We start from the raw sequence: 13706 nt of genomic DNA on the forward strand, positions 1-13706 counted from the left end.
GCTGTTGCTGTTGCTGTTGCTGTTGCTGTTGTTCATATTCAACTTGTTGTTGATGTTGCTGTTGTTGATATGCACCATAATTTCCTAAATTATAATCAATAAATGTTTAGTAACATTCTATTAATTAATAAATTAATGTTTCTCTTACTGTTAATCTATCTGTAGCAATTTAAAGATTGTTGATGTCGATAATTGTAATCCAAATGTAAATTATTTGGAACATTCGATCACTCTTGCTCGATATTGACCATATCTTCTTGTCAGATGGTAGTGACTGCATTGACTTTTATCAAAGTGTTTCACATCTTAGCCAAAGAGTCGATCACCGCTATTGTCCTATCTCATATAGCTTCTAAAATAAGTATCTATCTTTGAGAGTATAGTCAATCTAATATCTAATCTTCATTCATCAGAACCAACCACCACTCAACTAATATATTGACATTGCTGTCAACAAAAGATATCTAACCAAAAGTTGCATATTGTGTATCTATTAATTAATTAAAATTAGTTTGTTAGTTTAGTTTAGCATTATAGGAATGATCATTATCTCAATATTACTGTTCAATATGTATCTTTTTAGAATACAAAAAGTAAACTTGAAGAGTGAGACAATATAATAGACAAACAATACTGAAATCATTTACTGAGCTTACATTTGAATTGAATCTTATGACTCATTACTTTCTTTAAATAATTTATTATATTCTAAAGATGTAACATCTTTTAAAATTATTAAATAAATATTGATATTATTATTATTATTGATAATGATATCAAGATCTATAAAGATTTAAAATGAAAAGTAAAAAAAAAAAAAAAAAAAAAGAAATTTATTGATCATTAACACTGAACATCAAAAGTAATATTTTATTATTTTAATTGTTAACAACAACTTACAATCATTTATCATTTAACTATAGTAAAACAAAAATTAGCATATTTTATATTGACCTCTATTATCATGCAACTCTTGTAAAGATAATTTGAAAGGTTAGTTAACTTTTATTCTTATTTAATCTACACTCTATCTTTACTGTTTTTTATTCAATATTATATCGATTTAACTTGTCTATAGACAAAATACAATATTAATCATGATTCAGACAACTTGGATTACCAAATATTAAACTTTAACATAATTACACACCAACAAAATAATCTTATATCAACTATCTTGAATCACAATTACACAATCATTAAAAATAACATAACAGAGAAACCTATACTTTTATTATACAATCCTATACACTAATGATTTCAAATTACTGAATGCTCATCACGATTATTCACACTTGATCTACAATTGAAATTGATTCTCAATTCAAATAGCTCATTTTATTTATTCATTAATTTATATAATTCGTTTAATCAATCACTCATTAGTTTTCTCATTCATTGACATATATTTATTTATTTATTCATAAATCCTATATAATTTCAATAAACTAAATACTATACTATCATTTATTAATTGATTTACTAATATTTTTAAACTTTAATGATATTAGATCAATAAAAATGGTGATCATACACAGATATTCAAGGCATTTTTGAATTCTTTTGGAGGTAAAAGATCTTTGAATAAGACATCTGCTCCACTGACCACACTTACTGTGCTTGAAGAACATATTGGACCTTGTTGTTGGCACGAATAGTTGTAATCTTTTTCTGGTCCAGAGATGACAGTTTGGCGACAATTACAATAATCGATTAAATCATTTAGAAACTCTGCAAAGTGATGCTATTCCTCTACTATCTAACTTAACAATGTAAACAACGAGAATTACAATTAATTAATAATTATAAATAAACTATCTAAATAAGTTTTTTTTATTTTTATTTGAGAAAGTAGAGATGTTGAACGTATGTTTGTCTCGATCATTATCGTCAACATATATGTGGTTATGTCTTGTTCTTGCAACATCTGAAGCTTTCACTCTCATAGTATCTTTAATCACTTGATCCTTTGTAATGAAAAAAAACATCAATACACCAATATAATTAAACAATAAATATTAATATATTTTTTTCGAACTTCATTTGCGATTCTTTGAAATGCAAAATTGCATAAAAACACACCTTCATCATATTAACCCTATTTATTAATTAATAAATTAATATTTTTTTCTGTACCAAGGAGACCGCCAAAATCATTGTAGGATAGTACAAAGAGAAACACAATTCTTATTTAGAATATTTGTTTATTGATCATTTTTTTAAAAAATATATTTTTAAAAGATGACAACAAAAGAAATATTAGATAAACAAATAAATTATAATATAAATGAACTTGAGAAAATGAAGAGGGAAGAATTGGTTGAAATAGTGAAAGCATACTCATTAAAACATAGTCATATTAGAAAAGATATGCTTATCAATGCTATCATTCAGTATCAACAACAAATTATTGATTTGAAATCAAAATTAATTGCAAACAACCCGATCCAACAATATTTTCGTGGAACAGTTGGATATAGATTACCAACTTTGATAATCTATCAAATAATTCAAGATATCTGGAATGATGATATCATTTTCAATACGAATACAGATCAACTTTTTTCTAACTACCGATGGTTATTTTCTATTGCATTGGTTTGCAAAGAGTTGTTCCAACTGATTTCAACGTTATTCACTCGCTTTCAAATTGAAAGTTTTCAAATATTTGGTGATCATAGCAATCCAGATACAGTAGGAGTGGAGATAAAAAATCATTATTTAAATCAACATTCCATACTCAAGATTATCAGTCATCTAACAATGTCTTTAGATATCTTAAAGGAAATTGCAAGCAAGTCAACGAAAGCTGAATTGGTATTAATCTTCAACCATGTCTACAAACTAAAATTAATCGTCATGAAGAACAAACCTATGTTAATACAACAAACCAAATCAATGATTCAATTGATGCCAAATCTTGAATCAGTACAAATCTGTGGTGCAACAATTAACAACATCAATGTATTTCAGGCTTTACAACAAATACCACGACTGACATCACTCAATTTAATAAAATGTTATTTTGAAAGAATTGACTTTCGCTCTATATTCATATCAAACTCTTTGAAAAAGTTGAAACTTCCAAAACTCTTTAGTGGCCTTAAATTCCGAACAAACCAGAGTCAAGTTACCACCCTCGGTTTTACCAATATTAGCTTGGAACGAATTCCGATGATCAGTAGTATCTTTAAGAACATCACCAAACTCATATTGTGGACCATCGTCAAGAGAGATGAGCAAATAGAGTTGGAGAAACTGTTATGCTCACCAGAGTGTAAGGTACACACTCTCTACATGGATTGTAGACCGTTTTTGAATCGTGTGTTGGCCAAGAATCAATCAATTGAAAACATAGATGTTGGTCGCGGTCTGGCGAAAACATTCGAAGTGGCATCCAGATCGTCATCGATAAATCGTTTCATATTTCATGAGAAGTTTGACCAGTATATGTATTCTAACGAACAGAGACCCACTGGCTACATACATATCAAATCGAAACATCGATTCAGCCCTGGTCCATTACATGGAACCTACCGAGCTGACCCCGTTGCAAACTACGCCAAGAAGATCTATAATGTATCGGTGCACACATATGGCAATCAAATTTCAGAGAATAGAGATGACAATCGAGCAATCGAAAAAACCTATCCAAATTTAAAGTTTTTATATTATCGTCGTAGATGGAATAAATAATTATATAGTAATAAATCATACCTCTTCAAATTTTTAAATACAATATATAAAAGAAAAAAACCTATAACAAAGAGAATAAAATGATAGCAAATCGAATATAATCATACATTTTTTATTATTTAATTTTCTTTTATTGTTGGACACAATTTTTTTTTTAAAAAAAAAAAAAAAAACCATCTGATCGAAGCTATGTCAAAAAGCAAGATTTTTTTATTTAAAATTTATATTATTATAATTTATATATTTAATCAACTTTATAATAATACCATATCAGCAGCAACAGCATACTATATTATAATAAAATGACAAAGGCACCTATTCAAAAAGATTGGGAGGAGAGAGAATTCATTGAGAGTGTAACATTAAATATACAAAAGATTATCGATTTCTTAAATAAGTTTGGTATGTATCATCAACATGTATTATAACAATCATATAATTGTTCTAACATTGTGATTAAACAACTCATTTGTAGAACTATCAACTAGAAATAAATTAGCAACTGTAAATGAAAAGATTTTAACATTAGAGAGACAGGTAGATTATTTAGAAGCATCTTTCAAGACTGTCTCCGAATAGATTGAAATATAGATCATATATAATAGATAGAGTAAACCTATAACTTTAACATTATCATAACAACCGCAACAATATCAAGTGAATCAATCAAAAATAAGAGTAATAGATTTGTAACTATATAATAAGTTCACATGGTATACAATCTCATTTAACCAGCCAACCAACCAACCAATCAAACACAACAAAAAATAAACATTGTAAAATAGATTTAAGATAAACCTTGTTTTTAATTTTGTAAATAAATATTTATAAAAATGAGAATATAATTAATTAATCACTGATTGCCTGATAGGTAAGCGTTTCACTTGGTTGCTCGACATCCAATACATGAACTTGATATTTTAATGAATGATATTCATCTCTCTGTGGTAAGATCTTCATAACAATATTCTCTACAATAAAAGTTGCAACTGCTAACAATCCTAAACCTGATACAAACTGAATATAATTAAAAAAATAAGTATAAATGATAAGTTTTGTCTACTGTCAGAGATATTTACATTTAAAAGTAAGGTTTGAAAATCGAATGCACCGATTTGACCGGTTTGTAAGAATATCAGCTTCACTCCGTGTCGATTCAGCACGAAACGATGTTGCAGATCAGATCCATATATAGGCTCCATGATCTTGAACTTTGTATCCTTTATTGCTTTGAAACGGTAGGTATAACGATAGTTGTTGGTATTATAAGTATAGACATTACTATAATCTATAAACACCAGTAAAATAATACCGTCATCTCTAATCGATCTTGAAGAATTACTTAAACTCATGTCATCCAATGAATCGATGCCAGCTGCCTCTAAAATAGTATCCAAAGTCAAAATGTCAAACAATCCTTTTTGACCAACAACGCTTGGTGGCTAAAGTAATTACAGATTGTGGTTAGAATAATTTGCTCATCCAACTAGCTGTTTACATATAACATACAGGTGGTGTCCATGGTTTACCGTCGGTATCTAAAAGTTGACCAGGCAACTCACGTGCGTTGAATTGGATGTCATGTGAAGGTGCTGAGAGTGTGTGATCGAGGAGAATAGTGAAATTGTCAATGTCGGCAATAAAGAGATTGGTAGTGTTGAACGATTCGAATGTGCAATTCAAGCTAGTCAGATCGCAGTTGGGGGTGTCTTGTACCTCTGTGGTGACACGTGTCGACACGAACATCGAGTAGTCGGCTGTTGGAGGATAAACAATCAACTCTTCATCCCAATAGGCACATTGCATTGTTGGAAATCCATTGAATATGATGTTTGTACTGTTTAAACAATATGGTAATTCACTTGATCTTGCTTGTGGCTAAGTTTTATAAAATATTGTTTTTTTTAAAAAGTGTTAACACTCACACATCTTACTATTACTTTCATTTAGAAAACTTACTGCTTGCAAAGAGGTACGAATGGTACCAATAGGCAACTCTATAGATAGATAGCTTTTATCTAATACAATATTAAAAATAAATATATACACGAAAATTGCAAATAAAAATATAATATGAAGAATTTTGAGTCTTTTATCTTTGATTTTAACAATCTAATATTATGATAATATAAATGTTAGATAAATTTAAATTAAATATAAGGTCAATTAAACATACCTTCTCAGTTTCATAAGAAGTAAATAAATCAGCTAAGCCCATACTTTAAATTTTTACTGTTAAAATTAAACTATTGATGACATTGATTTAAATATATTATTTATTTAAATTGTTTAACAAATAAACAAAGGAATATCAAGATTGAAAGAATAATCAAAGGAGAAGTTGGATTTGACAAAAAAAAAAATCTGAAAACAAAATAATTTAAAAAAATGTAAATTAATAAAAACGTGTGGTAAAATGATGCAAACACACGGTTATGAGTTGGCATTGGCCTTACAATCACTCTTTTTAAATATGATATATTTTAATATATTATCTGTTATTTGTTTCAATTTTTTGATGTTATTGAGGATGATGTCGATGTTGTTGTTGATGTTGAAGAAGAAGATGAATTTAAAGTTGCTTTATCTACATCCAAAAACTCTGTGATAATTCCAGCTGCTATTGTTTTACCAGATTCACGTAGTGTAAATCTACCGAGTTGTCTATAGGAGCTGTATAATTCGAGACACGCCAGTCTGGTGAGTTGAACTTCGACCAACGCTGTCATGCCGTCCGATACACAACGTGGCTTCTTTTTGGAGACACCTCCACTGTTGTCGAGAAGTGAGAGTAGTTTGGTAATGGTGGCTGGCTCCTCCATAGAGTGAGCGTGAAACACCGCTTGATAACCATTGGTAATCGGGAGCGGCAATGTGAATGTGACAATCTGTGCCAAGAATCGCTTGGATACCTGGATTGGCTTTTCGGGGTCGCTAAGGATGCTTCCCAAACGCAAGATATTGGTGACGTCGATCGCCAGTGACAAATCGATATTATCACCACCAACTGCCCAATCCGAATCGTTATGTGCTCTGCGGATCGCCTTGACTGTGCAGAGCTCATTGCCTGGTGAGATCAGTAACTTATCGCCAACACCCAGCACACCTGCCTCGATCTTTCCACCGACCAAAACTGAGCCCTTCGAGTTGGTTTTATAAATATCGTTGACACCCATTCTAAATGGTTTGTTAATAAGACGCTCACCAACACTGAAACTATCGATCTGTTGTACTAGAGTGTTACCGGTGTACCATGAACAACGTGGATCAGCTATCTTCTCGATCAAATTATCACCTTTGAATCCACTGATTGGCATGAAATAAAGATTCTTCTCATTGAATTTGGCAGATACCAAGAATTGCTTTAATGTCTCTGTGATGTAGTTGTAACGTTCTTCGGACCAGTCTACCAAGTCCATCTTGTTGATAGCGACAATGAGCTGCATGATTCCAAGACTTTTGGCGAGGAGTGCATGTTCCTTGGTCTGTCCTTCCGATGAAAATCCAGCCTCAAACTCTGATGCGTTGATCAGGAGGATAGCAACATCGGCTTGTGTCGTTCCACTGATCATGTTGGGTACGAAATCTCTATGTCCTGGAGCGTCCAGCAATGTAATCTTACGGTGTTCGGTCTCAAAGTAACGAACACACACGTCCATTGTCACACCACGCTCACGCTCTTCTTGGTGCTCATCCAACACCCAAGCAAAGTGGAATGAACCCTTACCAATGTTGTTTGCCTCTCTCTCGAATTTACTGATAGTTCTCTGGTCTACATAGCCAAGCTTATACAGCAAGTGACCCATTGTAGTTGACTTTCCAGCATCTACATGTCCAATCACTACCATATTCAAATGTGGCTTGTTGTTGGTGGTAGCAAATGAATTGTGCACCAACTCTTCCAACTCCTTCTTTCGAGAAGCAGAGTGTTGTTTCACATTCTTGTGAACATTGATATTTCCTTGTGAAGCACTCAGGTTTGCAGCCGCTGCCATATTCAAATCAGAGTCTGACGGTGAGCCTGCCATCTCTGAAGAAATCGATCCTGTTGGTGTATTATAAGGTGTTCTCGATTGTTGCTGCGTTTGCTTCTTAATATTTATATTCTTTAATCCATCACTTAGTTGATTTGTATTTATATTCTTTGATGCCGATTGATTTACATTTTGATTCTTTTGAATCGATTTACTTTGATTCCCACCTATAAATATAAATTATAGCAATAGATTAATTAGTTAACCACTCAAGATGTTGGGCAATAACAAAACAAACTAAAATTAATAAACACACAGAGAGTAGAACAAAATATAGAATGAGTGATAGATTACTTGGTTTAAATGCTTGTTTTTGTTTGAATAGAATGATGTCATCGGGTGATGGATCTTCAAAGTTGTAGGGTGTGATTGGATCGTCTTTGTCATTGTCACGATCATACAATGACATTGAGTTGAACTGTGATATCGCTAAACTCTCTGGTTTCACGATTTTAGTTGGTGACATTTCACAGAGATTCAATGCTAACTCTGATGGTTTGTAATTACTCGAATGTTGTCTTTGTTGTCTACTAACAACATTGATCTTTGTTAAATTTGATACATTAGGCAATCCACCACCAACATAATTATTATTGATATCATCTTTACATAATATTATATTTTACAAAACAAAGTCAATCAACAATTTGAATTGAAATAAATAAAAAGAAATTAAACATATATATATATATATGTTTTTTTTCACATTTTGTTTGTTTTTTTCTATAATTTAACATACCTTTACTATTGTTGTTATTATTGTTTGTCTGTTTAGCCTGTTGTTGTTGTTGTTGCTGCTTTGGTGCTTGTTGTTTTGGTTGTTGTTTCTTTTTGTTGCTGTTTGCAGATGGATTGTCAGCAAGATTCAAAAAGTGATCGACTGCTTTGTCAAACATCAAAGTCATAGTCTGTCAATACATCGTAGATCTCTTCCAATGCAATGTCAGGAATTGCTTCGATTACCATATCGTAGACATCATACACCTCATCGTCGAAATCATCATTGTTTTGTTGACCTCCTACTGCTTCCTCCTCTGAATAGTCATCCTCATCGTCATAGTTTCCATAATCTATAAATATAAAAACTAAACTTAGTGAACTGCTGCCAAGTTAAATACAACACTATTTATTTACCATCATCCGTTAAATTCTTTAAATATCTATGTCTTGACATTATTCTTTAATCTATCTTTATAATTTTTATTTGATTGATCGGTCAAAACAAAACAACACAACAAGATATATTAAATAATTAAAAAATTAAAAAAATTAATAAAAAAAAAAAAAAAAAAAAAGTCAAAAATAAACAAAGAAAAAAAAAAAAAAAAAATTTTAAATTCATCCCACACCACCGAACAGATAGATATTACAGATCGATAAGTGTAGTGATTCGAAAGACATAGAAATAATAAGATTCATGTTTCACATATTTTAATCTAAAGTTCATATTCATTGATTCATTGATCCTGCAATTAGTTTTTTTGCAACTTAATAAAAATAATTCAAACAATTAACAAATAAAATTATATTTATCTGTATATTTATTTTTAATTTTTTATCTCTGTTTGCAAATTTACAAAAAATTAATATTAAAATTAAAGATATTTCTCTTGAGTGAAAAAAACTTTGGTTTTAATATTATGATAACCATTAATGATTGACTTTGGAAGAAAAAATTGTTGTTCATTTTTTTTATTTTAAAATTTATATTTTCTTTTTTTGTTGATGTTGGTTGTGGGTTTTTACATAATAAAGCAATTTTGATGGGTTTTTTAATAGATAACTGTGGCTTTTTTTTTCATTATTGTATTTTTTTGAAAATTTTTAATTTTTTTCAATTTTTTTTTAATTTTTTTTTGAACATTGGCTCATCATTCTTTTCTGATGCACACCCACACCAAACTCTCATAGAATTTACCAAAACTATAACATCACCAATTACAAAATAATTATCTTTTTTTTTTGTTTTCAATCAAATCATTTTTTGATTAATACTTATTTATTTCAAACAAAAGACTAAAAGATATATATTCAGTAATCAAAAATCAACACCTTTCAAAAAAAAAAAAAAAAAACAAAACAAAACAAAACCAACCCTGTTGTATATTATAATTAATTTGTAGACATTTCTCTCAACACCAACCAACCAACTATATATAAAAATGAATTCAGGACTTCCAGCAGTTGTCATCGATAATGGTACCGGGTATGTATCGAATATCTACCAACTCGATTTTACTTGACTTCACACAAGCTTTAGATGACAATCGACTCTGTTCAAAATGAATGAATTCAACTTTTACAACCAAAGTACAGTTCAACACAATATTAAATGGATATGGTAAAAAAAGTACATCGTTAAAGTTCGAACTTTTGAAACTGAATAGTTGAAGTTCGTCGATTTAAAAGCGTTAATCAAAGAGTCAAGTGAAATGTATGGGCAATGAGGAATACTAATATATTCTATTTGTTTTAAACTATATAGTTATACCAAAATGGGTTATGCAGGTAACGATGATCCATCATTCATTATTCCATCAACCATCGCAACTCAATCATCAAAGGGTAAGCAAACAGCTGCTTCAATGAAGAAGGGTGTCGAAGATTTAGACTTTTTTATTGGTGATGAAGCTGTTGCCAACTCAAAGACCTACGATATCACTAATCCAATCCGTCATGGTCAAATTCAAAACTGGACACACATGGAACAATATTGGGAGCAATGTATCTTCAAATACTTGCGTTGTGAACCAGAGGATCACTATTTCCTTTTGGTAAGTTGATAATAATAACAATACCTAATCATGATTACATTAAACTAACAAAATCAACATTTCTATTTTTCTATAAAATATAATATTTTTTTTGTTTTCTCAAATTTAAAAGACTGAACCACCCTTAAATGCACCAGAGAATCGTGAATTCACTGCAGAGATTATGTTTGAGACATTCAACGTTCCAGGATTATATATTGCAGTACAAGCAGTGTTGGCTCTTGCTGCCACCTGGACATTGAAGAATGCCGATCGTACCTTGACCGGTACTGTCATTGACTCTGGTGATGGTGTCACTCACGTCATTCCAGTAGCTGAAGGTTACGTTATTGGTTCATCGATCAAGCACATCCCAATTGCCGGTAGAGATATCACTGGTTTCGTTCAACAAATCATGAGAGAGCGTGAGCCAAACATCCCACCAGCTGAATCACTCGAAATTGCCAAGCGTGTCAAGGAGCAATACAGTTATGTCTGTCCAGACTTGGTCAAGGAGTTTGCCAAGTACGATGCCGAGCCAGACAAGTGGATCAAGCCAATCCAAGCTGCCGACGCTGTCACCAACCGTCCATTCTCATACGACGTCGGTTACGAGCGTTTCCTCGGTCCAGAGATTTTCTTCAACCCAGAGATCATCTCATCCGACTTTTTGACACCATTACCAAAGGTTGTCGATGACACCATCCAATCGTGTCCAATCGATTGTCGTCGTGGTCTCTACAAGAACATCGTTCTCTCTGGTGGTAGCACCATGTTCAAGGACTTTGGTAGAAGATTGCAAAGAGATATCAAGCGTTCTGTCGACTTCCGTATCAAGCGTTCCGAAGAACTCTCTGGTGGTAAGATCAAGGCTGTCCCATTGGAAGTCAACGTCGTCTCCCACAACCGTCAACGTTACGCCGTATGGTTCGGTGGTTCCATGTTGGCCTCCACCCCAGATTTCTACAACTTGTGTCACACCAAGGCTAAATACGACGAGATTGGTCCAAGCATTTGCAGACATAATCCAGTCTTCTCAACTGCTTAAAAAAAATGAAAAAGAAATAAGAAGAATCAATCATCAACAACAACAACAACAATTATTATTGTTATTATAACCTCAATAATGTCAATAATAATTTAAATCACCGCATCAAAAACTGAAAAAATAACCAAAATAAACATTATAGTGTAACAACAAAAAAAAAAAAAAAAAGAAAAAAAAAAAAACAATAATATATATTTATATATATAAATAATAAAATAATAATATTTATTAAATTTAAATTTATTTTAATTTTTTAGATTTTTTTTTCACACAAGAATTCTTGAAAATTCATTTAAAAAAAGCAAATTTATTAAATTGAACAAAGATCTATTAAATTATAAGTAGTAATGAAAATTTACAACAATAATAATCCTGTTGATATATTAATAAATTCTTGCAGACAAACACAAGCAGAAACAGATCTATATATATCCAATTTTTTAACATTTTTGGAGACCAATGACTCTGAATTGGTGAACAACAAAAATAATAATAGTACCATTGATAGTAAGTTTAGTTTTGCTATTGATAGATACAATACCACAATCGATATAATTGAGAATATAATTGAAAGTAAGCAAATTGAAGAAAAGTTTTATAAAATTTCTAATAATATTAATTAATTTAATAAAAGGGGATAATACACAATACACAGCATTGTCAGAGTTCTTAAATTATAGTATAAATGTTAGAAATCATTTGATACACACAAAAGCAATAATGTTGGAAAAAGAAATAAATAATAATAATAACAACAACAAGAACGATAATAATAGTAACAATAATAAAAATGAAGTATTGTTAACTTTTAATTTAGTTACATTATATAGTTGGAAAGAATCTAATAATAATAATAATAATAATAATAATAATAATAATAATAATGAAAACAACAATAATAATAAAGATGGAATAAATGAAATAATAGATAAAGAAGTAATTGGAGATGGAAAATTATATTTATTAAAGGCATCAGAGGATGGTTGTTTGCATATGCTAGATATTCACTTCCACAGTAAAGATGACCATTCAATCGATATCGATTCAGATGAAAAGAGTAAGCCAGATCATAGATTCCTCATCACCAAAGACACACCAGTATTCGCAGTGGCACCTGGAAACTATATAATTCAATCTCAAGACAAGTTCTATGGAGTATTGCTTCCACATGATATTCCTTATGTATATATCGATATTTTTGAAAATCAACTTGGCAAGATTTGTTACTTTGGCGTATTCCACCCTGTTGAACAGGCACCGTCACCTGGAAAAGAAGGAGAGATAGAACAACAGCAGCAACGTGTACGTGAGCAACCACCAGAGTCTGCTAGTTTCGTTGTAAAATCAATAATGTACATGTCTACAAGTCTGGATAATGGTGGTCAGACATTAGCATCCTCAATTGAGGCAGCATCGACAATGATTTCTCTCGGACTTAGAGGCACCGGGTACTATCTCAAAAGTAATCTAGAGAAGAACAAAAGTCCAATGCAAGTTTCACCAGTAGTCTCAAACTCAATTGGCTATTTGAAATCAACTACACCATACGCAGCCCAATATTCATCATTATTGATAGAAAGTAAGTAAAATGGTTATTGACATAACTAGAGTAGCGCATATTAATGAATAATTTACAGAGGTATCAGATGCAGTTGGTACCGTTGGAAATGGAATTATCTCTGGTTTCAAAATGATTGTTCCAACATCTGTATCGTCAAGCAATGACAATGAGACTTTAAATGCAGCAGCAGAGTTGGGAAAATCGTCAATCAAAGCAATCACATCGATATCCGGTGCAATAACTAGTGGATTGGCTCAGATCGCAGAGGAGATGTCAGATACCACTGTAGATGTGGTCAATCACAAGCTAGGTCAACATGTAGCCAACGTCACAAACGATACCTTTTCAATATCAAAAGACGTTATCAATACTGCCTTGAATCTTCAGTTGGGTAGCGCCAAGGGTGTAGCCATTAAAGTAATGACCAACGCTAGTGGTCAAGTGGCAGAGAAGCAATTCAGTATTAACGAAGCAGAGTCCAAAGAGAACGACCAAATCGAATTAAAGCAACTAGAATCAGAACCAACATCATCTTCACCAGAAGCATCGCCAAAACAAGAAGATAAATTAAAAAAGAATTAATTGTACATAATTATTTAAATAAATCAATTGTA

At 31.4% G+C, this 13706-nt stretch overlaps 6 protein-coding genes across 6 annotated transcripts; 4 read left to right on the forward strand and 2 right to left on the reverse strand.

Moving 5' to 3' along the window:
• Window positions 1-798: 798 nt before the first annotated feature.
• PPL_06563 (uncharacterized protein) lies at window positions 799-3696 on the forward strand (the record flags this gene model as incomplete). Its single annotated transcript, XM_020577417.1, has 4 exons — window positions 799-805; window positions 1853-1947; window positions 2242-2964; window positions 3469-3696. The coding sequence occupies 4 exons, from the start codon at window positions 799-801 to the stop codon at window positions 3694-3696; spliced, it is 1053 nt and encodes a 350-aa protein (XP_020432645.1).
• Window positions 3697-3998: 302 nt separating this feature from the next.
• Window positions 3999-4275, forward strand: hspc300 (component of SCAR regulatory complex; the record flags this gene model as incomplete). The annotated part of the gene is made up of 2 exons (XM_020577418.1): window positions 3999-4098; window positions 4172-4275. The coding sequence occupies 2 exons, from the start codon at window positions 3999-4001 to the stop codon at window positions 4273-4275; spliced, it is 204 nt and encodes a 67-aa protein (XP_020432646.1).
• Window positions 4276-4545: 270 nt separating this feature from the next.
• On the reverse strand, window positions 4546-5914 carry p2xE (putative purinergic receptor; the record flags this gene model as incomplete). Its single annotated transcript, XM_020577419.1, has 5 exons — window positions 4546-4713; window positions 4776-5138; window positions 5206-5574; window positions 5656-5808; window positions 5873-5914. 5 exons carry the CDS (start codon window positions 5912-5914, stop codon window positions 4546-4548), a joined length of 1095 nt encoding a protein of 364 aa, XP_020432647.1.
• Window positions 5915-6203: 289 nt separating this feature from the next.
• HBS1 (Hsp70 subfamily B suppressor 1) lies at window positions 6204-8904 on the reverse strand (the record flags this gene model as incomplete). Its single annotated transcript, XM_020577420.1, has 5 exons — window positions 6204-7897; window positions 8025-8333; window positions 8470-8557; window positions 8625-8800; window positions 8865-8904. 5 exons carry the CDS (start codon window positions 8902-8904, stop codon window positions 6204-6206), a joined length of 2307 nt encoding a protein of 768 aa, XP_020432648.1.
• Window positions 8905-9892: 988 nt separating this feature from the next.
• arpC (actin-related protein 3) lies at window positions 9893-11531 on the forward strand (the record flags this gene model as incomplete). Its single annotated transcript, XM_020577421.1, has 3 exons — window positions 9893-9936; window positions 10216-10504; window positions 10617-11531. 3 exons carry the CDS (start codon window positions 9893-9895, stop codon window positions 11529-11531), a joined length of 1248 nt encoding a protein of 415 aa, XP_020432649.1.
• Window positions 11532-11878: 347 nt separating this feature from the next.
• On the forward strand, window positions 11879-13674 carry PPL_06568 (senescence-associated domain-containing protein; the record flags this gene model as incomplete). The annotated part of the gene is made up of 4 exons (XM_020577422.1): window positions 11879-12104; window positions 12166-12467; window positions 12501-13110; window positions 13169-13674. 4 exons carry the CDS (start codon window positions 11879-11881, stop codon window positions 13672-13674), a joined length of 1644 nt encoding a protein of 547 aa, XP_020432650.1.
• Between the last annotated feature and the right edge of the window lie 32 nt (window positions 13675-13706).

Source organism: Heterostelium album (assembly GCF_000004825.1).
Source record: "Heterostelium album PN500 unplaced genomic scaffold PPL_scaffold6, whole genome shotgun sequence".
In the NCBI taxonomy this organism is placed as follows: domain Eukaryota; phylum Evosea; class Eumycetozoa; order Acytosteliales; family Acytosteliaceae; genus Heterostelium; species Heterostelium album.